Source organism: Sorex fumeus, unplaced genomic scaffold, assembly GCF_029834395.1.
Source record: "Sorex fumeus unplaced genomic scaffold, SorFum_2.1 ptg000037l, whole genome shotgun sequence".
Lineage (NCBI taxonomy): Eukaryota > Metazoa > Chordata > Mammalia > Eulipotyphla > Soricidae > Sorex > Sorex fumeus.
The window spans coordinates 75,813,848-75,840,058 of NW_026606094.1; the positions used below are offsets into that span (position 1 = coordinate 75,813,848).

General features: G+C 44.3%; 1 protein-coding gene across 1 annotated transcript in view; it reads left to right on the forward strand.

Annotated features, from left to right (window-relative positions):
- Window positions 1-26,211, forward strand: part of BMPER (BMP binding endothelial regulator) — a 320,091-nt gene that overhangs the window by 27,573 nt on the left and 266,307 nt on the right. Inside the window, exon 3 of the mRNA XM_056118140.1 lies at window positions 16,568-16,667. Coding sequence (XP_055974115.1) covers window positions 16,568-16,667 — 100 coding nt within the window. The remainder of the gene's footprint in view (window positions 1-16,567; window positions 16,668-26,211) is intronic.

Here is a 26,211-nt window from a genome sequence, read left to right on the forward strand (position 1 = left end):
GAAACTGACTTTAAACTAAACAGTAAGAACAGCACATACTATCAGATGCTTCTTTCATGAGATGGGCTGCATGTTGTTTTGTGAGTAATATTGTGCTTGTAGTGCCTCATCTACTACCTTCTCTGCTGCCTTCATCAGAAGTGGTTTCTGTGTGAACGGACATCTGTGGGTTGTTTCCTGAGTTTGTAAATGGAAGCCAATGGCTTGGCATTCCATCCGGGGCCTCGGAAATAGGCCCTCTGCTTCCTCTAGGTCTCTCTGACATCTGAATGATGCTTGGGAGTCGCCATGCTTTGGGGTGTGGAGAAAGGACAGGCTGCTAACAGCCATGGGACAGGCTGCTGGCAACCTGAATCTGCCTCGGGATGTCAGAGTTGCTGCTTCAGGGCTGTAAACATAAGAGTTGCTGCCCCACTCCACCACTGTCCTGATGCTCCTGAGACAGGCCCAGGGTGGCGAGACTCCAGCTCCTGCCTTGTCCCTGCTTTGATGTCCCTGAGGCAGGGTGGTGGGACTGGCCCTGATGCCTGCCTTCTCCAGGGTCTCTTTGCAAGTTTCCGTGATAGCAGTCCAGGTCAGTGGTTACGTGTCTTCCAATGTACCTCAGAAAGTCGGTGATCAGAAAGTTACTGAGGTAGTGGAGAGAGTACGGAGAGTAAGTAAGGTGCCTGCCTTGCAGGCAACTAACCCGGGTTCAATCCCTGCCACCCCAAGTCCACCACAAGGAGTGACTCCTGTGAGTAAGAGCCACGAGTAAGCCCTGAGCACTGCTGGGTGTAGCTCTCAAACAAACAAATGAACAAACAAACCAACAGGTTGGTGGCAGGTTGTGAGCTGCCCCTGACTAGGCTCCACATCCTTGTCTAGAGAGATCAGCGGCAGTTCCCAACTGGGCTCTTTCTCGGGGTGCACTGCAGAAAGCTGCCCTGGTGGGTAGATTCTGACTGGTGGCTGGATGCAGACCTGTGGGAACAAGGGGTGTCTGAGAGCTAGGTATTCCTCCCACATGGGTGTTGGTACACGAAGAGGCCCCAGGAAGGGCTAGGCTGGTGCTGATCACGACACGACCTGAACCCATGACTATCCGTTTTGGATGTTCACATTCTTCTTTGGCCAATAATCATCCAAGGGCATGACGAGAAGGACCAGGAGTTCTTGGCCCCTTTGCCTGGCCAGGGAGCCCTGCTTCCTATGCTGGGGTAAGGCAGGGCAGGGGCCAACGAAGTTTCTGTCTTTTTTTCCAACAGCTTTTGTTTGTTTGTTTGTTTGTTTTTTGCTTTTTGGGTCACATCCATTGATGCACAGGGGTTACTTCTGGCTCTGCACTCAGGAATACTGGGGGTGCTCGGGGGACCATATGGGATGCTGAGAATCGAACACGGGTTGGCCTCACGCAAGGCAAATTCCCTACCTGCTGTGCTATGGCTTCAGCCCCCCTTCTGACATCTTATGGCAGCCTTGCTGTGAGCATGAGCTCCACTTCCTCCAGGGCCCCCAGCTGACGGCTGCCTGGTGCTATCCCGAGTCACTTCAGAGCCTTCGATCCTCTGCAGGGTGGGTAACTCCTCAGAAAGGCATAGTGCTTCTTTTTTCCCTTTTTGTGACCAATCTAAGGTTAATTTAAGTCATTCCCTGCCATAAGGAGCTGTTTGACACTGCCGTATTTGAAATGGAATGGAGGAATGGAAGATGAGAAACTGTAATTATTTGACACAAGGTGAGTGTAAGTCCCTTACACTTTCCTGGTCCATGTGGAGGTTTGGTGTAAATGAGCAGTGTGGCCCTGAGCTTGACTATTGTCACAGATTCTCACAGTTTATTCCTCTTGTAGCCAGTTGGCAGTGGGTTCATGTGGGAATTCTGGAACAGAATATGGTCACTGCTCCCCAGGCAAAGTGCTCAGACCTGATGCCGAGATAGGGATAGGCGGGGAACTCAGGCCTCTCATGCTCTCTGTGCTATGGCTTCAGAAGACACTGAGCATGCTCACTGCCACCCCAGGACACGGGCCAAATAGGAGAGGCCTTGCACAGGTGAGCTGAGCCCTCCTCGTCCTGGTGCATGGCTCCACAGTGACCACCCAGCTGGGGCTGGGACCAATACAGGAGCCGGGATTGCCAAGATACCGTTACTGCAGCTGTCTTTGACTAGGACAGCAGGGTTTTTTTTGTTTGCTTGTTTGTTTGTTTTGGAGAGAGCACACCCCATGGTGCTCAGGGGTCACTCCTGTCATCTCAGGGGCCCATATAGAATATTGGGGATCAAACCTGGGTTGGCCATGTGCCAGGCCAGTGCTCTACCCACTGTACTATCACTGCAACCCTGGCATGGCGTTTCTTATCTGGTTTGTGTTTGGAGGAGCGTATCAGGGGGAGTGGGAATGAGCTAGCTGGAAGGAGCTGGTTCCCTGTTGGCTGTGCTAGAGGCATCCCCCTTCCACCAGTATAGAAATCATCACGGCTGTGGGTTGTGCTGGAGGCTACGAGAGTAGGGTCCCTTCCCAGCCTCTGTTCTCCCGCCCTGCTTCTTCCATCAGGATCCTGCAGGCACTTCCGGCACCCCTTACTCCAGCTGATGCTGCAGCTATTGGAGTCCTTTGCAGTGGGGGGATAGATGTGCATGTAGGAGAACCTGTGCAAAGAAAGGTGGGAGCTGGCGTGGGCCACCTGGGGTCGGACTGCATCGCATTCTGCTTTTCCACTCTACCTCTGAGAGCCGGGTACTGTGCATCTGGGAGGGTCCCTGTCTCAGGACCTGGTGTTTTGTGTCCAGTCTACTCTGGGGACGTTGACAGGGTGCTACCAGTCGACCCCTTGCTCCTACCATGTACAGTATAATATAAACCAGGCAGTGCTACGTACTTTGGGCTACTATTTTTATTTGGTGGTTATTTCTTTTGTGTTCTGCCATCTCTAATGTTTTGGTTCTATTTCAAAATATGATTAAACAGAATGAGGAGCTGTCTGACACTGCCTGTTTTAAATCAGAGCTGTACTGGAGAAGCTGAGACATTCTAATGGCCTGTGTTTCTTTGTTCTGAGAGTTCCTCGCAAAGTGCCACCTCTCCCCTCCCCCTTAAAAAAATGCCAGACCTAAATCCTTAAACAGCATTGGACCCCAGACAATTTCTCCAAAAAAACTAAAGCCTGTTAAAAAAGAACTGAAATGTTCGGGGACTTAAGTATAAAAAGGGCCTCCTTATTAATCCCCTGTTGCTTCTGCTAGCACGTGTCATATTTTCAAGGTACAGTATCAGGAGAACACTGTCATTTGGTGATGTATTAGGGCCATATATCATCAGAACATCGTCTTTGTAGAGGATGTGAGTACTAAAAGACACGATTCTGGCCAGACAGAACAGTAGGGGGTCTTACTTCTTTTCTCCACCCCGCCTTGCCTTTTTCTTTAATCTCCCTCTGTTTTGTGTTGCAGAGAAGTGAATTTCTTCATGGGATATGACTTGTTGCAAAATAATCGTGGGGCCCCAGTGGGCTCCATAAAGTCTTTTAAATGGCTGAGCTTCAAGGGCAGCTTTGTTCGGCATTTGCGCTGTTAGCTGGACTGGGGGACGCTGCCTTTGCCAGGGTCCAGGGCTCTGGGGTAAGAGGCTCTCTGAGGCTAGACGGGAGAGAAAAAGAATAACACTCCCAGATGTAGCACAATAAATTGCAGTGAGGTTCTTGCAAGATGCTTTAATATCGAGTCCCCAAGAATATGTCCTTACAAGATCGTGCTGCATTGTTTCCAGCAGAGAGGCCGTGGCTACAGCAACCATCTGGGAGACATGACATGGCAAGGAAGTAGTACCGGAAGCTTGGGGCTAGGTTCTAGGATGTCTTGCAAATGATTGGATGCCCAGAGAATGAGATTTGTTTTGAGATGTTTTGTTTGGGGGCCACATCCAGTGGTGCTCAGGGCTTGCTCCCAACTTGGTGCTCAGTCAGAGGTGGGTCACTCACTGGCAGTGTTCAGGAATATGGATATGTGTTACCTATGATCAAGCCCAGATCTGCAGCTCCTGCATCCAAAACTTGTGCTCTAGTCTGTTGAGCTATCTCTGGCCCATTATTTTGAGTCTGCTTGCTTGCTTTCTCTCTCTTTTTCTTTCTTTCTCTCTTTCCATCCCTCCCTCCCTCCCTCCCTCCCTCCTTCCCTCTCTCCCTCCCTCCTTTCTCTCTCTTTCTTTCTCTTTCTTTCTTTCTCTCTCTTTCTTTCTTTCTTTCTTTCTTTCTTTCTTTCTTTCTTTCTTCCTTTCTTTCTTCAGAGACTTATTGTGTCAGTCCTGAAAGGCACTATTTTCCCTGATGTTTCGAAATGAAACCATAAGCCGCTGAGGTTAATAATGATCCGAAAGTGGGGCGTGCTTAACCAAAGCACACGTGAGAATCCCAGCTGCGAGGGAGAGTGGCTCAGCAGAGCCTCTGACTCCAGCTGCAGACACAGGGATGGAACCACCCGCAGCTGAGGGCAGAACCCTGGGTTTATGTCCCTGCCCAGGCCAGCCCAACAAACCTTGGCAAGCCGTTTAACCTCGCTGTGCCTCTTTATCCTCACCCTCAGATTAGGGCCTTTATCAGGTTTTTTTTGGTGACCAAAAATGACATCACACACACACACACACACACACACACACACACACACACATACACGCACACGATGTCCAGCACAATCTGGAAATAATAGACATTCTAATCAGTTGCCCTTGTTCCTCCTAGCTTCACAGCCTACATGGGAAAGGATGTGCCACTGCATGGTTCAGTGAGAGAAGATCAACTTTGGGACTTTGGGAGGGGTTTGCAGAAGTGGGAGAGGCTCGGGGCTGGGACCACAGTATAGCAGGCGGGGCACTTGCCTTGCACTCTGCCAATCCAGGTTCTCGACCTGGCATCCCATATGATCCTCTAAGTATCACTGTATCACTGTTATCCCATTGTTCATCAATTTGCTCAAGCGGCCACCAGTAACATCTCCATTCATCCCAGCCCTGAGATTTTAGCAGCCTCTCCTTACTCGTCCTTCCAATGGTGCAGTATTGGAGGCTCTTTCAGGGTCAGGGGAATGAGACCCGTTATTGTTATTGTTATTGATCCTCTAAGTATTGCTAGGAATGATCCCTGAGCACAGAACCAGAAATAATCCCTGAGCATCACAGGGTATGGCCCAAAATATACAAAGCAAAACAAACCCACACAAAAAGAAGTGGAAGAGGTTGATGGTTCAGAAAGTTTTGGAAATTATCCTTGGCATTCACATCCTGTAAAATGTGCCCTTGATGCTTGCTTTTCTCAGTCAGGAAGGGGAAGGCTTAGGAATCCACTGTCTTTTTTGTGTATTTGTTTGGGGGTCACAGCCAGAGATACTCAGCTTCTACTCCTGGCTCTGCACTCAGGAATTGTTTCTGACGGTGCTCCCGGGAACGTATGGGATTTGGGACTTGAATCCAGTTTGACTGCATGCAAGAGAAGTGCCCTACTTGAAGTGCGATCGCTTCCGCCCCAGGAACCCACTGTCCTGACGGTGTCCTGACTAGGGAATACGAGGCCTTTCCCCGCCCTGGCATGCCATCCTCCCGTAGAAATCGCTTTATGATCCCTGTAACTTCTTTCTCTGCCACCTGCTGATCTGAGACTGAGCCAGAACCTTAAACACGAAGGGCTCAGGGCGCCAAATGGCCTTTTATTTTCTCCCCTTAACTCTGTACAAGAGTTATGGGGAAGCCGATTGTAATATGGGTAACAAAGAGCGAGTGAATAGAAGCTTAATTAAAACAATAAATCATCAATCAAAATTCAGACTGCCATTGGCAACCACTGAGCTATCTTGGCCTCCACCCCCACCTCCCCGCCTGCCCCCATGATTATTTTCTAAGAGATTAAGAGCAGATTTTGTCCGAAGGAGACAGGCTGGAGCAGGCATCAGCTTGTATTGTCTTCTCTCTGAGGGCTCAGGCTACCTCTGCGACACACTAATCTGGTCCTGATACCTCAACGGTTGTGTAGGAGCTAACCCAATTCTAATATGATACACCCGTAAATTTGAGTGCTGTGCTTAGCCACTCACCTCCCTACCTGCCCCCTCACCCACTGTTGGTAGCTCTTTGAAAGATCCAGGATGCTTAGCTGTGTGCTGTTTCTTCCCCTGTATGTCTGAAGAAATCTGTGAAGATGAATGTAATCAGGTCTGCAGAGTTCTTTTGATGAGAGGTGCCCGAAAACATTAGGACTGATTGTTGTGTTTATGGGAAGTTTTATAATTTTGCCTAGGAGAAATAGTGATCTGGGTTCAGGTGTCACATAAAGTTCCCGTTGGCTCCTTCGGGGCTGGAATAGGTTTACAATGTGGTGCTTTAAGGGAAATCTGGCCTCCTGAACTTCATGCATCAGGGGACTAGGATTTCCCAGGGAGAGGTGTGTGCTGATGGCACTGGATTTTGTGGGTCCTTGGACCTGACACAACACAACCGTGTTCCTAAAATATGAATTGTTTGGTGAGCGGTTTTCAGGCTGTCAAAGAGAGAAGCACTTTTTTAGGGGGGTGTTCTGGCAGTGCTCAGGGGTTACTCCTGTCTCTGCACTCAGAAATTACTCCAGGCAGTGCTCAGGGGACCATATGGGGTGCTGGGGATTGAACCCAGGTTGAATGCATGCAAGGCAAATGCCCTACCCACTGTACTGTTGCTTGTGTCCTGAGAGAAGAACTTCTTTGAGTGCATTTTCAAATCAGTTCTCCAATATGGATTTTATCAGGGCAGACTATTCTATTTGTGTTCATGAACCATGAAGGCATTTTGATGAAGGTGAAATTTTCTTCCTTAATTCTCAATTGCTGTCAAAAAGTGACAGTACAGTGTCTGGCATGATAATGTCAGGCATCTTGTCTCTGAGAGCATGTGCAATGGTTCTGGAGAAGGGCAGAAGCATTTTCAGCTCTGTGCCATAGAGAAAAGAGAGAACTTGTGAGAAAATATGAGAACACATGAGAGTAAGAACTTTGAGAACATGTGAAAACAGTGAGATGTGAAAAAATAACATATGAGTACACACAATAACAGTGAAAACATGTGAGAACATTTGAAAACAGCATGAACATGTGCAAACAAATGAGAACAGTGAGAATGTGAGAACAAAGAGAACATGTGTGAACATGTTAGAACATGCGTGAACATGTGAGAACAGTGAGATGCATTGGGCAGTTAATGTGAGAACATGTGAGTACATGAGGACATGAGAGAACAGTGGTGCTGAGAACACATGAAAATAGCACTGAGAACATGTGAAAACCCACAATCTGAGAACAGTGGTTGGTGGGCGAAGTTTGGTTCAACTACTCTAGACTTCCACTCAAAGTGTCTACTTCTCAGAGGGGTTGCCCGACATTTGTTCCTACCTGTAGCTGAAGGTATGTGGAATTTCTTATATTTGAGGGAGGGGAATTCTTGAAATCAGTGAAAACTAGAAGCCCTTGGCGAATAAGATTGTGGGATGAAGTGACAAGAGATGTGTGTGTGTGTGTGTGTGTGTGTGTGTGTGTGTTGAAGGAGGGGCTCTACCTTGGGACAGAGAGAGTCTCAGCCTCTGTCCCTCCTTGTGCATGGATGGTGTTGTTCAGAAGTACTGGTCAGCCTTCTTAATTCTCTGAAAGAGATTCTGACACTTAGAATGTTGGAGTCCATTAAGTGACAGCTGCCTCTGGGGTTGGCTTTGCTTTCGGAAGAGATAAGGTTGATAGGAAGACAAGGCCTCCTCCTGGGGGAAGACATGGTATGGTCAGCATGTCCCTAGCATGGCCCCAGGGCCCTGGCTGGGCAGAGTATTTCTGTTTTCCTGCAAGAGGTGAGTGGTGCTTAATCACCTCAGAGTACAGCATCTGCCAGCCACACTTTTCTTTGATCACTCTCATCTTATTGGCTCTCGGATGTCCCTCTTGTGCTATTATTGCTTGTTTAACTGTAAATATGAGATTAGGCACACTTCGTACATCCCATAGTAGGATGGGTGCATTGGGGAAAAGTGTCTTCAAGCCTTGGTTTGAAAAAGAGCAAAATCAACTCAAAAAACTTTTTTCTAGTGGAGGAAATCAAAGGGGAACATCTCACAGTGCTGGCTTTCCACACTCTGTTGCCCTCCCCAGCCCTGGAGCCAGTCAGTCCCTCTCCTGCAGATGCTGAGAAAGGTTCAGGAGAAGGTGCTGTAGCCTCAGCCCGCAGTGCCTGCCCAGGGAGCTCTGTGCTTCCATCTAGTGGCAGCCTCAGACACAGCGGGCTGCTTGTCCGATCCTGTTCGGGCTTGGCGTGGCTGTCGCTGTGGTTTGGCTTAGGTCCCTAGAGCGTTCTTGTTGCCAGCCCTGTTGATTTTTTTCCTCTCTTTTACTCCTTATGCCCCTCCTTTTTTTTTTTTTTGCATGTTGGCACTTCATTGAATGTGCATTCACAGACTGCTTTGGGCTTTGTTATATTTGGTCTTCCGGAAAGGAGGCAATATTACAAACTGATGTCTTTCTCCAGCAGGTAAACGGCAGCTTGGCTGCCCAAGGAGGTGCTGATGTAAGGAGACCGAGGCTGGGCGCCACAAGCCTGAGGAAGGAGGGCTTCGTAGCCTACTCTAACATCTTTGCACACCATTTCCTTCAGTTTAGATTTGGAGGCATGTTGGGGGCGCCCTGTTTGAGGGCCAGTCAGAGCTCTCAGAGCTGTGAATCACAGGTTCCTGACGGTCTCTGAAATGGTACAGCATCCCGTGTTAACCAGAAGACTGTCCGTTGTCTAGATCTTACTGTGTTCGCGAGGGCATGCTTGTAGGAGAGCTCCTGTGAGTCAGCTGAAGGCCTCAGAAATGCTCCTGTGCCCTAGACTGAGGACTAGATGTTTTTTTTTCTTGTCTGTTCCATGCCTGCCTCTGACATGTGACTAATATCTATTTCTATTGAAGATTAGCTTTTCTTGTGAGGGAGGGCAACTTTTCCAGACCTGGATGGTGTGGAATTGCTTTTTGTGGCTCCTTTTCCCCCTATCAATGCATATAAAAGTCTTAGAATAAAACCTTGTGCATAGAAAGTGTTCCATTAGTGTAACTGTGTCAGAACTGAAGGAAATAGTGAATCGACCTTGACCATGAGTGGGAGTAGGGGTAGAGGTAGAGGATGCACTGGGGGGCAGGTAACCAATGGAGATAACTGTGTGTGCCACTGGTCATGGCTGCTTGGGTCCCTAGAACCACTGGTCCAGACTAATGATTTTGGTTCTTGGCAGAATCAGGGAAATTGGACCAAGAGGTCTTAATCAACCTGTGCTTGAATTAAAGGGCCCATCCTCTCAACAATCACTCTCTGTTGTTTTCCTTTCTGTCATCCAGGCCTGGAATTCTTAGAGTATGCCCTAGATCTGGGCCAGCTACTCACTGGAAAGGCGGTTCCATACCATCATGGTAGAATAAAAAAAAGCCAAGTGTTATTAGAAGGGAAAACATCTACTTAAATCTAAGCTAAAGTGTATTTCTCTCTCTTTCGCTCGCTCACTCTCTCTTTCTCTCTCTCTTGAGTGTATGTGGATGTGTGTGCAAAATAAAATGTCCAGATGTGAATCTACAAACCATCTGGTTGGAATGACTTTTGTGCTGGACTATAATTACAAGCTATTTATTATGAATCTTGGGATCATGTTATGGATTTTGACTGGCTCCCAGGTCTCTAATTTAGCAAAGAATTCCTTAGTCTAAGACTGTTTATCTTATTTGGGTCAGAGAGATAGTACAGGAGGTAATGCGCTGATGATGGTTCATAACCCTGGCACTCCTTATGGTCTCCAAGCCCCACTAGGAGTGTGAGTGCAGAGTCCACCCTGAGCACTGGAGTGTGGCCCTCCAACCTCCCCTGCCAAAGTCTGTGTGTCTTCCTTTATGTCAAAACCCTATTGTGACTTCACCTTCTGACTGCCTGCTGTGCTTTGCACTCCCTCCTTTGAGAATTCTCTTCAGAAAGAAGGTGCATCTGGGAGCAAGGTTCTGAGGAGATGCACAGGCAGTGACTCTTCCCTGAAGCCTTGCTAGGTGCATATAGCAAAGGGAACAGGGAAGGGAATTCAGTCACAGCTCTGACCTGGGCTGGGTTGAGTTTGTATCAAAACACAGTTTTCAGAAATTGCATTTTGCAGAGCAAAGTTACTGCTTCATGGCAAAAAAAAAAAAAACTCTATACTTGATCTTCATTCATTTCCACATTTTATCAAGAGATAATTGAGGGCCACAGTGATAGTACTGCAATAGTACTGCAGGTAAGGGCACTTGCCTTGTATATGTGGCCAACCCAGGCTCGATCCCTGGAATTCTGAATCCCGGGTGTCCCCAAGCTCCACCAGGAGTAACCCCTGAGCACCTCTGGGTTGCTGCACCTCCCACCCCCAAAGAAAAAATTGGCATACATCACGGCAAAGTTCAAGGCACACAGAACAATGGCTTGATTTGCATGTACCATGAAATCATTTCATGATGATTTAGCTAACATCATTATCTCATAAGGAAATAATAAAAATAGATAAGAAAAGAAAATTCTCATGATGAGAGCACTCAGGGCTGTGCTGTTAATTTTCTTATCTATCATAATTTCAGTCATCATATTGTCCTTGGCATCCCTAGGACTTATTTATTAATCACTGCCTTTTGGTCACCTTCCCCCTCCCTCACTGTCCATCACTGGTCACCACAATTCCACTCTCTTTTTCTAAGATTTTTATTTTAGTATAAATAAAATGATTCATTGATTATATTTTATAAATTTTTGTAATTATCAGAGTGAGATTATATTGTATTTATTTTTCTTTATTTGACTTTATCACATGCTGTCAAGTCCATTCAGGATCCTAAGAATAATATTATTGGATGAGGAAAGTGGTTCCATGGTGAAGTGCATAATTTGCATGCATAAAACATGGGTTCAATCCATGGCAATTAAAAAAGATAGAATTTTCTGTTCTAAAAAATTATGGGTTTATACACTGGTATATGTGTGTGTGTGTATTTATATATACAACTTCTTTATTCATACCGAGATCAGTCACTAGTTACTTCCATTTCCTGCGTATCATGAATTTTGTTGCTATGAACATTGGAGCAGGTATTTCTTTTATTTATTTTTTGATGGGAGGGGGTTACATATTCCCAGAAATCGCTGGTTATATAGTACTTCTAATGTGACAATTTTGTGGGTCCAGTACACAATTTTTAAAATAGTGGTTGTACCTAACTGTTATTCTTGATTACTTTATAGTATGAAGACATTATTGTTTTTTAAAAAAATACCTCTTTAGTTTGAATTTTGACCCTACTATGGATTACCTTTGTAGCACTGCACTTCACTGTCCTCCCGTTGTTCATTGATTTACTTGAGCGGGCACCAGGAACGTCTCCCAACAAATTGTGAGACTTGTTGTTACTATTTTTGGCATATTGAATACGTCATGGGGAGCTTTCCAGGCTTTGCCATGTGGGCAAGATACTTTTGGTAGCTTGCCGGGCTCTCCGAGAGGGGCAGCGGTATCGAACCTGGGTCAGGAGAGCAAAGTCAAATGCCACATGCATAGACACCCAAAGGCACTAGGGGCATCTTCTACATGAGAAGAAAAAAACCTTAAGTACCACTTCTATCCCCAGGTCATATGAAGTAAAGGACACAAGAGATGCATAAGAGATGGCAGGCCCAGGAATGTGTCTCAACGTACGTCACACAAGTTGGAAAAAACAACTGAGTGTGAGGCTAAGATCACAAAAATCTTCTTTGGTCTTGATTATTCACATGATACAAAGGAAAGAGGTTTTATGAGATTGGGGTCACTTGAGACCTCCCCCTTTGTAACTTAAGAAAATTATGAAAAGAAATATAAGGGCATGGCTCCCAGTGAGACTTGATCCCACCATTATTATGAAGCAGAGAGGGAGGAATGGGAGAGTGGAGGCGCCTGGGAGCCTGGATGTCTGGTGCAGATCACTTAAAGCAGCATTTTGTTCAGTACAATTTCTATCAAAGATACTCTTCTCAAAAATAGAACCAAAAATTCTAAGATTTGCATGCAACTATAAAGACATCAAATAGTCAATGCAATGTTGACTAAAAGGATGAAATAAAGATATCAAGTGCTCTCATTTTAAACTATACAATGAAGCAATAAGCAAGATACCAAGAGTATCCCACCCACATGGCAGGGCCTGGCAAGCTCCCCGTGGCATATCTGATATGCCAAAAACAGTAACAACAAAAACCTCACAATGGCGACGTTACCAGTGCCCGCTCAAGCAAATCGATGAACAACAGGAGGATAGTGCCACAGTGCTACAATGAAGCTACAATAATGGGAACTGTATGGTATTAGAATAAAAATGGGCATACAGAGGTGTGAGAGATAGTACAGTGGGTAAGGCATTCGCGTTACTTGTGGCCCACTGGGTTCATTCTCCAGCATCCTATGTGGTCCCCTGAGCACTGTCAGGAATAATTTCTGAGTGAAAAGCCAGGAGTAGCTCCTGAGCATCACCAGGTATGGCCCCAAAACAAACAAACAAACAAAGGAATACAGCAGAGAACTGAGAGTTCAGAAATAAACCTTCACATATATGCTTAATTAAATGATGACAATAGAGCTGAGAGGAAATTTTCTTTGTTAAATGGTGTTGGACAAACGGACATGCAGTAGAATGAAATGATTGCTATCTTACACATTCAGAAGAATTAACTCAAAATGAATTAAGTACTTGGAATTAAGATCTCAAACAACAAAGTACATAGAATAAAACTAGAAAACAAACTCTTCGAGGTCTATCTTTCTAGTTCATTTCTAATGATGTGGGGAGGGTGTGTAGGGATTATGGGGTATCAAATATAAACACGTGGGATTACATCAAATAAAAATGTTTTTGTGCAGCAAAATAAAACCCAAACATTGTCAAAATAAAAATGGCAATTTTCTGTTTTTTTTTTTTTCCAGTGGTACTCAGGCTTCGTCCTGGCACTGCACTTAGAAATCACTTCTGGCTCTGTGCTTAGGGGGCCAGATGGGATGCTGGGGAAGGAACCCGGATCAGCCACGTGCAAGGCAGATGCCCTACCCACTTTACTATCACTCCAGCCACTGGAAAGGCAGTTTTCTGAATGGAGGAATATACTTGAAAATAAATATATCTGACAAGGGATCCTTACCTCAAATATATAAACAAATCATACAACTCGACAATCATAACCAAACAATCTTATTTAAAAAGTGTGCAGGGGACTTAAGCAGACATTTCACCAAAGAAGACCTGAAAATGGCTGAGAGACACACAAAAAAGTGTGAATCATCTTTTATTATTAGGGAAATGCAACTCAAAGCCACAGTGAGAATGATATATCACATTACAGCTGTTAGATTCTCTATAATCAAAAAAGGAAGCAGATGAGTGTTGGTGGAGGTGTGAAGAAAGGAGCCCTCTCACCCTATTGGCAGGATGTGAATTTGTAAGGAAAGAATATGGAGATTTCAAAAAAATTAATAGAATTACTGACTATTCTATTTCTGGGTATTATCCAAAGAACATGAAAATAGTAATTTTAAAAGTTACATGTATCCCAGATTTACATGTAGCACTATTAACAATATCCAAGATCTAGAAACAAGAACTTAAGTACCCACCAATGAATAAGTGGATCTACATATATGGATCTCCCACCACATACAGTGGAATACAATTAGGCTATTAGAGGGAAAGAGAGAGAGAGAGAGAGAGAGAGAGAGAGAGAGAGAGAGAGAGAGAAGAGAAAAGATGAAGACTCACCTCTGTGGTAGGATGGATGGGCCTTGAGAGCATTGTGTTAAGTGAAATAAGTCGGACAGGAAGAATAAATATGGATGGCTTATCTCATATATAGAAGATTGAGAAACAAAGCAGTGAACAAAGAAAATAAAAACAAACCCTTGACTATAATGAAAAAAATGAAATAACTAAATAATGGTGCTTACTAGAAGATAAAAAGGATGGGGATGGGTGGGTAAGATTGATAAAAGGTATGTATTTTATTGTGGTGTATAGATGCTAGTCTTTTAGTGGTAATGATAACGGAGTTTACACAGATGTTGAAATACTAAATTATACACCTGAAAATGAAGAGAGGAAGGAAGGAAGGAAGGAAGGAAAGAAGGAAGGAAGGAAGGAAGGAAGGAAGGAAGGAAGGAAGGAAGGAAGGAAGGAAGGACAGATTGCACAGGAGTTCTGATTTGTAGCTCAATGAGGCCTAATGTCTCCCAAAATGTTAAGGATTCAGTGAGATTAGTCCAAAGAGGCCCCTTATCACATAACATACCAAAAGAGACTTTAAAGAAAGGGGGCTGGAGAAACTGTTTTTATGGGGTTGCCTTGTTTGTGGCTGTCCCTTGCGCAGTTTTGCTCCCCTGATCACCACCAGTGGTCACTCCTGAGCCCAGAGCCAGGACTTAGCCCTAAGCACCATCTTCCAACTTCGTCCCAATGCCACCAATAAGGAGACAGGTTACTCACTTGAGCTATGCCTTCAGACACTGACAACTAAGAAGTGAAAATGGGAACAGCAGCAGAGGAGCACCAGTGGTGGGGCAGGGACATGGTCCCTTCCAGGCAGCCGGGCAGGTCTCCCGGTTAACCTCATCAGTGTGTTTGCCACAGTGGATTCAGGGTTCCTCATTGACAAAGATGGCTGCTACCTGGGTTTCATCAGATGGGAAAGCTTAGGCAGCTCTGTCCCTGGTAGGTGCATCATGCCCCCATGCCTTCCTGCCTTGCGTAGCCGTGGGGTTAGAGAACTGCAGGTACTGAAGTAGAAACAGAGCTACAGGGAAGATGAGCCCCTGCCCTTAGGCTCGCAGGCCTCTTGTGGCGGGGTGGGGGGATAGGAAGAAAGGAAGGTCAGATTGCACAGAGTTCTGATTTGTAGATCAATGAGGCCTAATGCCTCCTAAGACGTTAAGGATTCAGTGAGATTAGCCCAAAGAGGCCCCTTATCACATAAAGTAGGAAAAGAGACTTTAAAGAAAGGGGGCTAGAGGAACTGTTTTTACAGGGGTTAAGGGGTTAAGGAGGGGGAGGAAAGGGACTCTGGGTGGTTCTGATCATTTGAAAAAGGTTACAATCAACTCTAGATTCATTTTAGAATTGTATCCTGGGAACATCTTGGGGTTGCAAGAACTCCCCCAAGTGTTTGAGGCAGCACAGGTGGTGGGTTTTGTCTTGGGGCTGGATTTGGTTGTATGGGTTTGACTTGTACCTCCAGACTATTCAGCTACCCTACCACCCATAGAACCCTCCCCCAATACTACTTACACACACACACCCCTTGTTGGTTATGGACCTCTAATGGTGAGAACTATTTTGCTCTATGACATGGAAGTTCACTTGTGGATCTTTCCAAGGTCACCATCGGGGTTGAATTAGAATTTCTCCTGCATGTATTGCAGGAGGATTCCAGGTCCATCTCTAGGTGAGAGAGCAGTCATTTCTCTTCTCTCCAGTCTAACCTCCACATGTGACTACGAATATGGTAGTGCCAACCTGCATCAAAGGGCAGAGAGTAAATGTGCACATGTCACTGAGTCCACTAGAAATCCACCTTCCCACTGCAGGGCGCTGCTGTTTGGAGAGACACTTCTCTCTCCAGAGAGCTCTTCTCTGAGCTGGGGTCTTATTTGTAACCCTGGGGTCATGATTAAACTTATCTCTCACGGTTAGATTAGAGAGAAAGCCACCCTACTCAGCCTATAGCAGGGCCCCGTTAAAGTGGAACTCTTGTTGGAGTGATTTCCGTGACATGAAGCTTTTATTCATGTGCGTCCAGTCTGGGTTCCAGCAAGTATATACATCATGTTCAGATCTTCTCTGAGACATTTTAACAGCTAACCTTTCAGGAGAAAACAGAGGATGCAAATGCTCAGCACACTTTCATTAGCATAAGTGCTAATATAATGCAGCTGTCCCACGACCATAAAACACTGAGACTGTGTCTCAGCTTGGCATGGGGAATATTATTTTTTCTCTTACTGAGCTGATTCAGTCTTCAACTTTGTCATTATTTGAGTTGGAACTTTAGATTACTGCATTTTAATATACTCTCTTATTAGGAATTGTTGGACAGCCATGTGCAAATATTTTTGTTCTCACGATGCAGTCCTGGCCCAGGTAGCCCAATCGGCAAAATATGATTTACGCAAATATTATCGTTTCTATACTGCGTGCTGAAAAGAAACTTTAGAACAGAACGGGAGAAAATCTCTCACCATTCAGTTATCTGGGTTAAACTGGTTTACAAAGAAGGAACTTTTCTTCCTCTCTTATCTCCCTTAATCTCACAAGATGTTATGTTCCTCGATGAGTATTTCTGTTCTAGGCAGAACAAACTGCTATTTGCTGTCACGGGGTTTTCTAGCCAAAGATGAGGCAAGTATGAAAGGAGGAGGAAGTTAGGAAGAACTCTGCGTCATGTCAGAATTCTGTTTGAAGTTTATCTCAAATACCTCTTTCTCTCTCTCTCCCTCTCTCTCCCCTCTCTCTCTCTTCCTTTCTTTTTCTTTTTTGCCTAGAACAAGGAAGTGACGTGTAAGAGAGAGAAGTGTCCCGTGCTGTCCCGAGACTGTGCGCTGGCCGTCAAGCAGAGGGGAGCCTGTTGTGAGCGCTGCAAAGGTGATTTATGTCCTGGATGCCTTCTTTCTTGGTTGTTGATACAGGCAATTTCATGTCTCATTCCCTTACCTTTTTCTTCACTCAACTATTGGCTGTGGTGCAAGCTGGTGTTGGGAGGGAAACTGGTGTGTGTGTGTGTGTGTGTGTGTGTGTGTGTGTGTGAGAAAGAGAGAGAGAGAGAGAGAGAGAGAGTATGTGTTGGAGTTTGCAATGAGGAGGGCTCGCCGAGAGCAAGGATCAAAGTATGGTGAGCATCTGCGTACTTGGTTTATTGTCTAAGTTGTTAAATAGTTCAAGTTGTTAAAATGTCCTGAGAAGACGTGAACACAGCGCCCCTGATTGCTGGCACACACACACGAGAGCATGTTTGGTCAAGACATCGGACACTCAGCTTTTCCAGGCCCCACCCTCACCCTGCCCACCTTTGCTAGAGGAGTCTTTAGGCCTGAATTTTACCATTTTGGTCTCAGTTGCATGTTTTCTTCCCTTCCCACTGAGGTCCAGATCTTTTGCTTGTCTTTGAAACATTTCCATGGTGCCTTCCCGTGCTCCCCGGCACACGTACTTTCCAACAGGCCACTGTGGGTCTTGCTTTCTTCTTCTCTGTGTTTCCTCCCAGCCCATCCCAGCTGCCTGAGTTCATGTCTACTCTACTGCATCTTTTGCTTCTCTAGGTGTCTGTGACATACGGAAGTCCACGCAGATACTTCAGCAGTGGGTACTTCCGCCCTACCCCTCCCCACCCCATATCTGTATTTGATACATCACCAGTGATTGGTTATGGAGCCAGGTGGTGCTTTCTCTGTTGCCCACTTTTGTGCTAACAGAGCAAGAGGCCCCAGTAGCCAGAAGGAGCCAGAAGTTCAAATGTCAGCTCTACAGTTAGACTGTCAAGTCCAGTACCAGTGGTCTTAGAGTCTGGAGCATTTCCCAACATTGCTGCACATTGGGAACCTCAGAATGGAACAGCATTTGGAAGCAGCATCTTTGGAGGTGTAAAGTGTTGAAATAAGATCACTCTGGATCAGGTTGTCCGGAGTTCAGTATGGCTAGTGCCATTATGCAGCGTAGGAACTGCTGGATGCAGGAGAAGATGGCCAGGTCTGGGCTTTCTTCTTTGAGACACAGGGTTAGTACTTCTGGGGAGAGGAATTATGCTTCTGCCTCTGAGAAAAACTGTGGAAATTTAATGCACGGGCTAAATAGGGAACCACCAAACTAGATTTTGTTCTAGTACCAGGTATTTACTCTCCCCACAGAAGAACATCCACTTTTTATTCCAGGAGGGGATGACAAGTACCATAAAAAAAAAGGCTCTGTAACCAGGTAAACCAAAGCCCATTTTCAGTGTCAGCCTAGGGGTGTCCATAGTCAACAGAGATTCTGTGAACTTTTCAGAATACCATTATATACATTTCAAACGTGAATGGCAAATTGTGAATAGTGGCCAACAGCAACTATCACCATAGTGGCTGTGATAGTTGTTTAAGCCAGTGAATGAGCAAAGAGGAAGGGATTGGAGTTATGCTGCCATGGACCAAGAAGTGCTTGGTATGACCAGGGGCCTGAAGAGGGGGAGGAAAAATCTTGCACGGAGCCTCCACAGGGGGACCTGTTCTGCTGCCAGCTTCAGTTTGAATGGGGAGTCCCCAGAACCGTGAGAAAAGTTATTTCTGTTGTCTGAAGATACCAATCTTGCGGCTAGTTAGGAGAGCCCCAGGAAGTGAACACCCTAAGATTTCCACTTGAGCATGGAACCTGATTTTACTCCAGGTCCTCTTGAGTGAAATAAGGATAGTAATTGTCTTTGAGGGAATCAAACAAGGAGATAAGAGTCAAAGGGCTCAGCACAGCCCCTGGCATGCAGAACTCGTCTCAATTAATATAATGTAGAGCAGATGTTCTTGATGGACATGACTATAAAACTTACTGTCGGAAGTCTTCCAGAGTGGCAGCAAATGGGCTGGGGTAACCCCCCCCCTCCCTCCAGAAACTTCTAACTCAGCCAGTAACTTCTAATCCTTTTCCTACAGTTGGAAGTAAACTCTTTGATCTATGTGAGTCTTGAAGCTCTCAATGTGGGGCATGATATTGTCATATGGGAATCTTTTAAGGGATCTAATCCAAGGCTCTGTCCCTTCTAGATCCCTTCCCAGCTTATAAATTTCTTCTTTTTTCGGGGGGGTGTGGGGTGGGGAGAGTCATACTCTATGGTGCTCAGGGGTTACTCCTGGATTTTCACTTAAGAATTATTCCTGGCAATGCTCAGGGAACCATGCAGAATTCTGGGAATCAAAACTGGGTTGGTCACATACAAGGCAAATGCCTTGTACTATCTCTCTGGCTCCATTCCCCTTTATTAATTTTCTTTTTTTGTGAGGGAGAGGCACACCCAGCAATTGTCAGGGTTACTTCTGACTTTATACTCAGGAATTACTCTTGGCATTGCTCAGAGAACCATATGGAATGCTGGGGACTGAGCCCTGGTTGACTGCATGCAGGGCAAACACCCTACCTTCTATGTTATCTCTCCAATCCCCACCCCCATTATTAATTCTCTATGTAGTGTCAGCTCCACCCTCCACCTCTACCTCACCAATGGGAAGGCAGTTGCATGTGGACATGTGGAAGCAGAGTGTGTCCAGGAACCTTCCTGGTGCTTAGGGTAAGAGGGAAAAAACTCGATGTTGCTGCAGTGTGCCGTCATTTTTCGTTCTTGTGCTGCTGGTTTTTTTTTGCTCATTGTTCTCTTCAGAGAAAAGAGGTACCCAAGATAAATACAATTCCTGACCATCCCTTTTGAGTCCAAGCAGATAAACTCCACCAAATTAAATGAGATAAGCTCCTTCAAATTAAATGAGATCGAAGTCCAGACTGACATCCTCAATTCTGTTTCTGAAACGAAAGCCAAGGCATTTACCAGGAGGCTAAACTCCCAAGCTAACTCTGAGTGGACCTTCTTGGAGCAAGACCCCTGAATGGATCTGATTTTTCAGGCCCACTCGGGGGGAGAGGGCATGTGAAAGATGCCCCATTCATTTGCTCTAGCTCTGCTCCATAATCCAGTGCTTGTCCTTGGGTTTTCAGAAACACAGTTGTATTCACTCGTAGCTACTGATTTATTTATATTTTTTCTGGTTAAAATAGTAACACATGGTCATAGAAGAAGCTTTGAAAATACCCTAAGCTTTGAGAGTAGAAAATAAATTACTCATAATCCCACCATCTCGAAGTAGCAATTGTTAATATTGGGTAGATTTCTTTCTGTATTTTTCCCATGTGAAAGTATTTATCTAGTTGATATCTTTCTAGTCCTGTAGCATTTTAATATTTATTTTTTAGTGCTGACAATGAAGTCCAGGCCCTCACACATGCAAGGCTCTACAATTGAGCCCTAACCTAGCATTTTAATTTATACTAATCCATGGATTTTAGTTCTGCACAAGCATGAAGATGAGAAGAGAAGGGAAAGAGATTGCACAAAAGGAATAAGCAGCAAAAGGATAATCAAGAGGAACATCACCTGGGTAGAGAGGAGATCTTGGAGTAAACCCAGAATCCACTCAGAATTTGGCCTCCCAAAGAATCTGGGCAAATTTCTCCTCCATTCTTTGTGTCCTCTCTTCACACAGGGGAAAAAAACATCAACACCAACAAATCCTTAGTGTGAGGCAGAAATCTGGAGCCAACAGCAGCAGCTGTGTTTCTCCTAAGTCCTCTCCAACAAGCATCTTCCATGCTAACACTGAGAGTTTTGACTTTCCTTACTCAAAGAGGGTGATTCAGTGAGAAATCATATTCATAAGAATGTTGTTAAAAATATTTTAGAGCAGAATGATGTCTAGGCAAGATTGGCACAGGGTCAACACATTTAAATCAGATTAGGGGATAATATGCAATGAATCTTTCTTAGCAAATCAATGGAACCTCTTGTTTTATGGATCAATTAACACATGGTAATGGGAGAGCTGATGAAGGGTTTAATTTCTCTGTATTTTGAAAGGCAGCTACATTCAGGGTACTACCTTATGTAGTTTTCAAAGTTGCCTACCATACAGATCAAGTTGCAATGGGGTCAGACTCCTCATAGAGGTGAGCATGGCTTGCATGTAACCTGGTGGTGGGTGGGTGAAGGGTGTGAATTCCCAGCAGAGACTTCCTTTCAAGAAGACCCTTTCTATTGTCAGTACATGGAAAGGCAAAATCTAGTACAGGTATGCACCACTTTTGGAAAGTTTGTGTTTTGTTACTTCACTTTGGTGAAAGAAATGACTGCTGCCTATTTTAAATAAAAATAATAATAACGGTCCTCCCATTGTTCATAGATTTACTCGAGCGGGCCCACTAACGATGGAGATCATGAGACTTCTTATTACTGTGTGTGGCATATCGAATACGTCACGGGTAGCTTGCCAGACTCTGCCGTGCAGGCGAGATACTCTCGGTAGCTTGCCGGGCTCTCCTAGAGGGGCGGAGGAATTGAACTCGGGTCGACCATGTTGGCTGCTTGTAAGGCAAACACCCTACCTCTGTGCTATTGCTCCAGACCTAGAAGAAATTCAGAGAGGACTTTTGCTTTTTTTTTTTTTATTATTAGTGAAACACCATGAGGTACAGTTGTAGATTTACAATTTTTTGTGCTTGGATCTCGGCCATACCACGATCAAATACCCATCCCTCCACCAGTGCCCATTTTCCACCACCAGGATAATATCCCTCCCCCCCATCCCCCCCATCCCCCCATCCCCCCCTGCCACTGTGGCAGGGCATTCCCTTTTGTTCTCTCTCTCCCTTTGGGTGTTGTGATCAGCAAAAGAGGCATTGAGTGGCGAACATGTTCAGTCCAGTCTACTTTCAACCTGCATCTCCCCTCCTGGGAGGATCCTCCAAACACCCTCCATTTGGTGTTCCCTTTCCTATCTGAACTGTCCTTTCCCCTAGAATACTCGGCAGGCCTCTAAGCTATGGAGTAATCCTCCCGGTGTTGATCTCAGCTATTCTTGGGTATTAATCTCATATTTTGTTATTTTATATCCCCCAGATGAATGCAATCTTTCTATGTCTATCCCTCTCTTTCTGACTCATTTCGCTTAGCATGATACTTTCCATATTGTACCACTTGTATGTAAAGTTCATGACTTCATCTTTTCTAAGAGCTACATAGTACTCCATTGTGTAGATGTACCAAAGTTTCTTTAACCAGTCATCTGTTCTTGGGCACTCAGGTCTCTTCCAGTTTCTGGCTACTGTAAAGAGTGCTTCAATGAACAAACAAGTGCAGATGTCACTTCGGCTACACATTTTTGCCTCTCTGGGATATATTCCCAGGAGGGGTATCGGTGGGTCAAATGGGAGCTCAATTTCTAATTTTTTGAGGAACGTCCATACTGTTTTCCAAAAGGGCTGAACCAGTCGGCATTCCCACCAACAGTGAAGGAGTGTCCCTTTCTCGCCACATCCGCACCAGCAACGGTTGCTTTTGTTCTTTTGAATGTGGGCCAGTCTCTGAGGTGTGAGATGGTATCTCATTGTGGTTTTGATCTGCAACTCCCTGATGATTAATGATGTAGAGCATTTTCTCATGTGCTTTTTTGCCATTCGGATTTCTTCTTTGAGAAAGTTTCTGTTCATTTCATTGCCCCATTTTTTGATGGGGTCGGATGTTTTCTTCTTGTAGAGTTCAACCAGTATTTTGTATATCCTTGATATCAACCCCTTGTCAGATGTGTATTCGGCGAATATTCTTTCCCATTCTGTAGACTGTCTTTGTATTTTGGTCACTGTTTCTTTGGAGGTGCAGAAGCTTCTTAGTTTAAGATAGTCCCATTTATCTATCTCTGTTTTCAATTGCTCAGCCAGTGGCGTGTCATCTTTGAAAATACCATTAGCCTCAATGTCATGGAGGGTTTTGCCAACTTTGTCTTCAATGTATCCTATGGTTTCTGGTCTGATGTTGAGGTCTTTAATCCATTTTGATCTTACCTTTGTACATGGTTTTAGGCAGAGTTCTGAGCCCATTTTTTTGCATGTAGCTGTCCTGTGATGCCAGCACAATTTGTTAAAGAGGCGTTCCTTACTCCACTTCACATTTCTTGCACCTTTAGCAAAGATTAGATGATCATATGATTGAGGGGAGATGTCAGTGTATTCAACTCTGTTCCATTGGTCTGCAGTTCTGCCTTTGTTCCAGTACCATGCTGTTTTAATTATTACCGCTTTGTAGTAAAGTTTGAAGTTAGGGAGGTTCATTCCTCCCATTTTCTTTTTCCCAAGAATTGCTTTAGCTATTCGTGGGGGCTTATTGTTCCATATAAATTTCAGGAGTGTTTGCTCCATTTCTTTGAAGAATGTCATGGGTATCCTTATAGGAATTGCATTGAATTTATACAGTGCTTTCGGTAGTATTGCCATTTTGACAATGTTAAGTCTCCCGACCCATGAGCAGGGGATGTCTTTCCATTTCCTCATGTCCTCTTTTCTTTCCTGAAGTAGCGTTTTGTAGTTTTCTTTGTACAGGTCCTTTACTTCCTTAGTTAAGCTGATTCCTAGGTACTTGATTTTCTGGGGCACAATTGTGAACGGGATTTATTTTTTTCATATAGCTTTCCTCTCTCTCACTGTTTGCGTATAGGAAAGCCATGGACTTTTGGGTATTGATTTTATAGCCTGCAACTTTACCGTACAAGTCTATTGTTTCTAGGAGTTTTTTGGTGGAGGTTATTGGGTTCTCTAAGTATAGTATCATATCATCTGCGAATAGTGAGAGCTTGATTTCTTCCTTTCCTACCTGAATGCCCTTAATATCTTTTTCTTGCCTAATTGCTATTGCAAGTACTTCCAGTACTATATTGAACAGCAGTGGAGAGAGTGGGCATCCTTGTCTCGTTCCTGATCTTAGAGGGAAGGCTCTCAGTTTTTCCTCATTGAGGATGATACTTGCTGTAGGCTTGTGGTAGATGGCTTTAACTATGCTGAGGAAAGTCCCCTCTATACCCATTTTGGCTAGGGTTTTCATCATAAAGGGGTGCTGGATCTTGTCAAATGCTTTCTCTGCATCTATTGATATGATCATATGCTTTTTATCTTTTCTTTTGTTGATATGATGGATTATGTTGATTGATTTCCAAATGTTAAACCATCCTTGCATCCCTGGGATGAATCCTACTTGGTCATGGTGAATGATCTTTTTGATGAGTAGTTGGATTCTATTTGCTACTAGTTTGTTGAGGATCTTTGCATCTGTGTTCATCAGGGATATCTGCCTGTAGTTCTCTTTCTTTGTGTTATCTCTGTCTGCTTTTGGTATCAGTGTGATATTTGCTTCATAGAAACTGTTCGGAAGTGTATTTGATATTTCATTTTCATGGAAAAGCTTAAAGAGGATTGGGAGTAAGTCTTCTTTAAAGATTTGAAAGAATTCACTGGTGAATCCATCCGGGCCAGGGCTTTTGTGCTTGGGGAGACTTTTTATTACCATTTCAATTTCCTTGATGGTGATAGGTCTGTTCAGGTATTCCAGGTCTTCTTGGTTCAGCCTTGGGAGTCTGTAGGAGTCTAGGAATTCATCCATTTCCTCGAGGTTTTGATGTTCCGTGGCATAAAGCTTTTCAAAGTACTCCCTGAGGATCCTTTGAATTTCTGTAGTTTCTGTTATAATGACCCCCCCCCCCCTTTTCATTTCTGATTCGGTTTATTAGGGTTTTCTCTCTCCCTTTCTTTGTGAGTTTTGCTAGGGGCTTATCGATTTTGTTAATTTTCTCAAAGAACCAGCTCTTGGTTTCATTGATCTTTCGGATTGTTTTCTGGGTTTCCATCTCGTTAATCTCTGCTCTGAGTTTTATTATTTCCTTCCTCCTGTTAGGGTTGTGCTCCTTTTGTTGGTCCTTCTCCAAGTTCTTAAGCTGTGAGGTTAGTTTATTTATGTGGGCTTGCTCCTCCTTTCTGAGGAATGCTTGTAGAGCTATAAACTTTCCTCTTAAGACCGCTTTTGCTGTGTCCCATAAGTTTTGGTAACTCGTGTCCTCATTTTCATTCGTTTCTAGGAATCTTTTGATTTCCTCTTTAATTTCCTGTCTAAGCCACTCGTTGTTTAATAGCGCACTGTTTAATTTCCATGTGTTTAATTTAGTTTTTTGTTTTTGTGTGTGATTTACTTCTAATTTCAGTGCATTATGGTCTGAGAAGATTGTTGATATAATCTCTATCTTCTTAATTTTATGGAGGCATGTTTTGTGGCTCAGCATGTGGTCTATCTTGGAGAACATTCCATGTATGCTTGAGAAGAATGTGTATTCAGCTTTTTGTGGATGAAGTGTCCTGTATATATCTACTAAGTCCCTTTCTTCCATTGTTTCCCTCAGATGAAGTATGTCCTTGCTAAGCTTGAGTCTGGTTGATCTATCAAGAGGTGACAAAGCGGTGTTGAAGTCTCCCACTAGTATTGTATTGCTATCGATGTCTTTTTCCAAATCTATGAGTAATTGTTTTAAGTACTTTGCTGGTCTCTCATTAGGTGCATACACATTTATTATTATAAGTTCTTCCTGTTGTACAGATCCTTTGATCAATAAGAAATGGCCTTCACTGTCTCTTATGACCTTCTTCACTCTGAAATTGATGTGGTCTGATATAAAGATGGCTACCCCAGCTTTTTTCTGGGAGCTGTTTGCCTGTAGGATTGTTTTCCAGCCTTTGACTCTGAGTCTGTGTTTGCTTTGACTATTGAGATGTGTTTCTTGCAGGCAGCAGAATGTTGGGTTCAATTTTCTAATCCATCCTGCCACTCTATGTCTTTTAATTGGTGCGTTTAGCCCATTGACATTGAGAGATATTATTGTTATGGGATTTTGTCCCATTGTTCTGTTGAAATTTGGTGTATTTGAGAGGCCTGTCTTGCCTTAAAAGTAGCCCATTTAGTTGTACTTGTAACCATGGTTTTGAGTCTATGAAGTTCCTGAGCTGTTGTTTGTCTGTGAAACTGTATGTTGTTCCTTCTATTATGAATGAGAGTCTTGCTGGGTAAAGTATTTTTGGAGAAGCATTTATTTCATTGAGTTTTTTCACTATGTCCCACCACTGTTTTCGGGCCCTGAGGGTTTCATCAGAAAAATCAGCTGTGAATTTTAAAGATGCTCCTTTGTAAGAGATTTCTTTCTTCGATCTTGCTGCTTTCAGAATTTTGTCTCTGTCTAAGGTTTTGGTCATTTTGATCAGGATGTGTCTTGGGGTCTTTTTATTTGGATTTCTTCTAGCCGGTACCCTTCGGGCCTCCTGGATGTGGTCACAAGTTTTCTTCAGCTCTGGAAACGTTGTAGCAATGATTTCTTTGACAGTTTCTTCTTCATCAAGGTTTTCTTCCTGTCCCTCTGGGACTCCAATAATTCTTATGTTACCCCTCTTGGCTTCATCATGATCTTCTCTTGCCATCTGTTCTCCAACTGTGAGTCTCTTTTCCATTTTCTGCTCTTTTCTGACAAGACTCTGAGCTTGATCTTCGAGCTCACTGATTCTGTTCTCAGCCGCTGTTACTCTGCTGCTGAGGCCT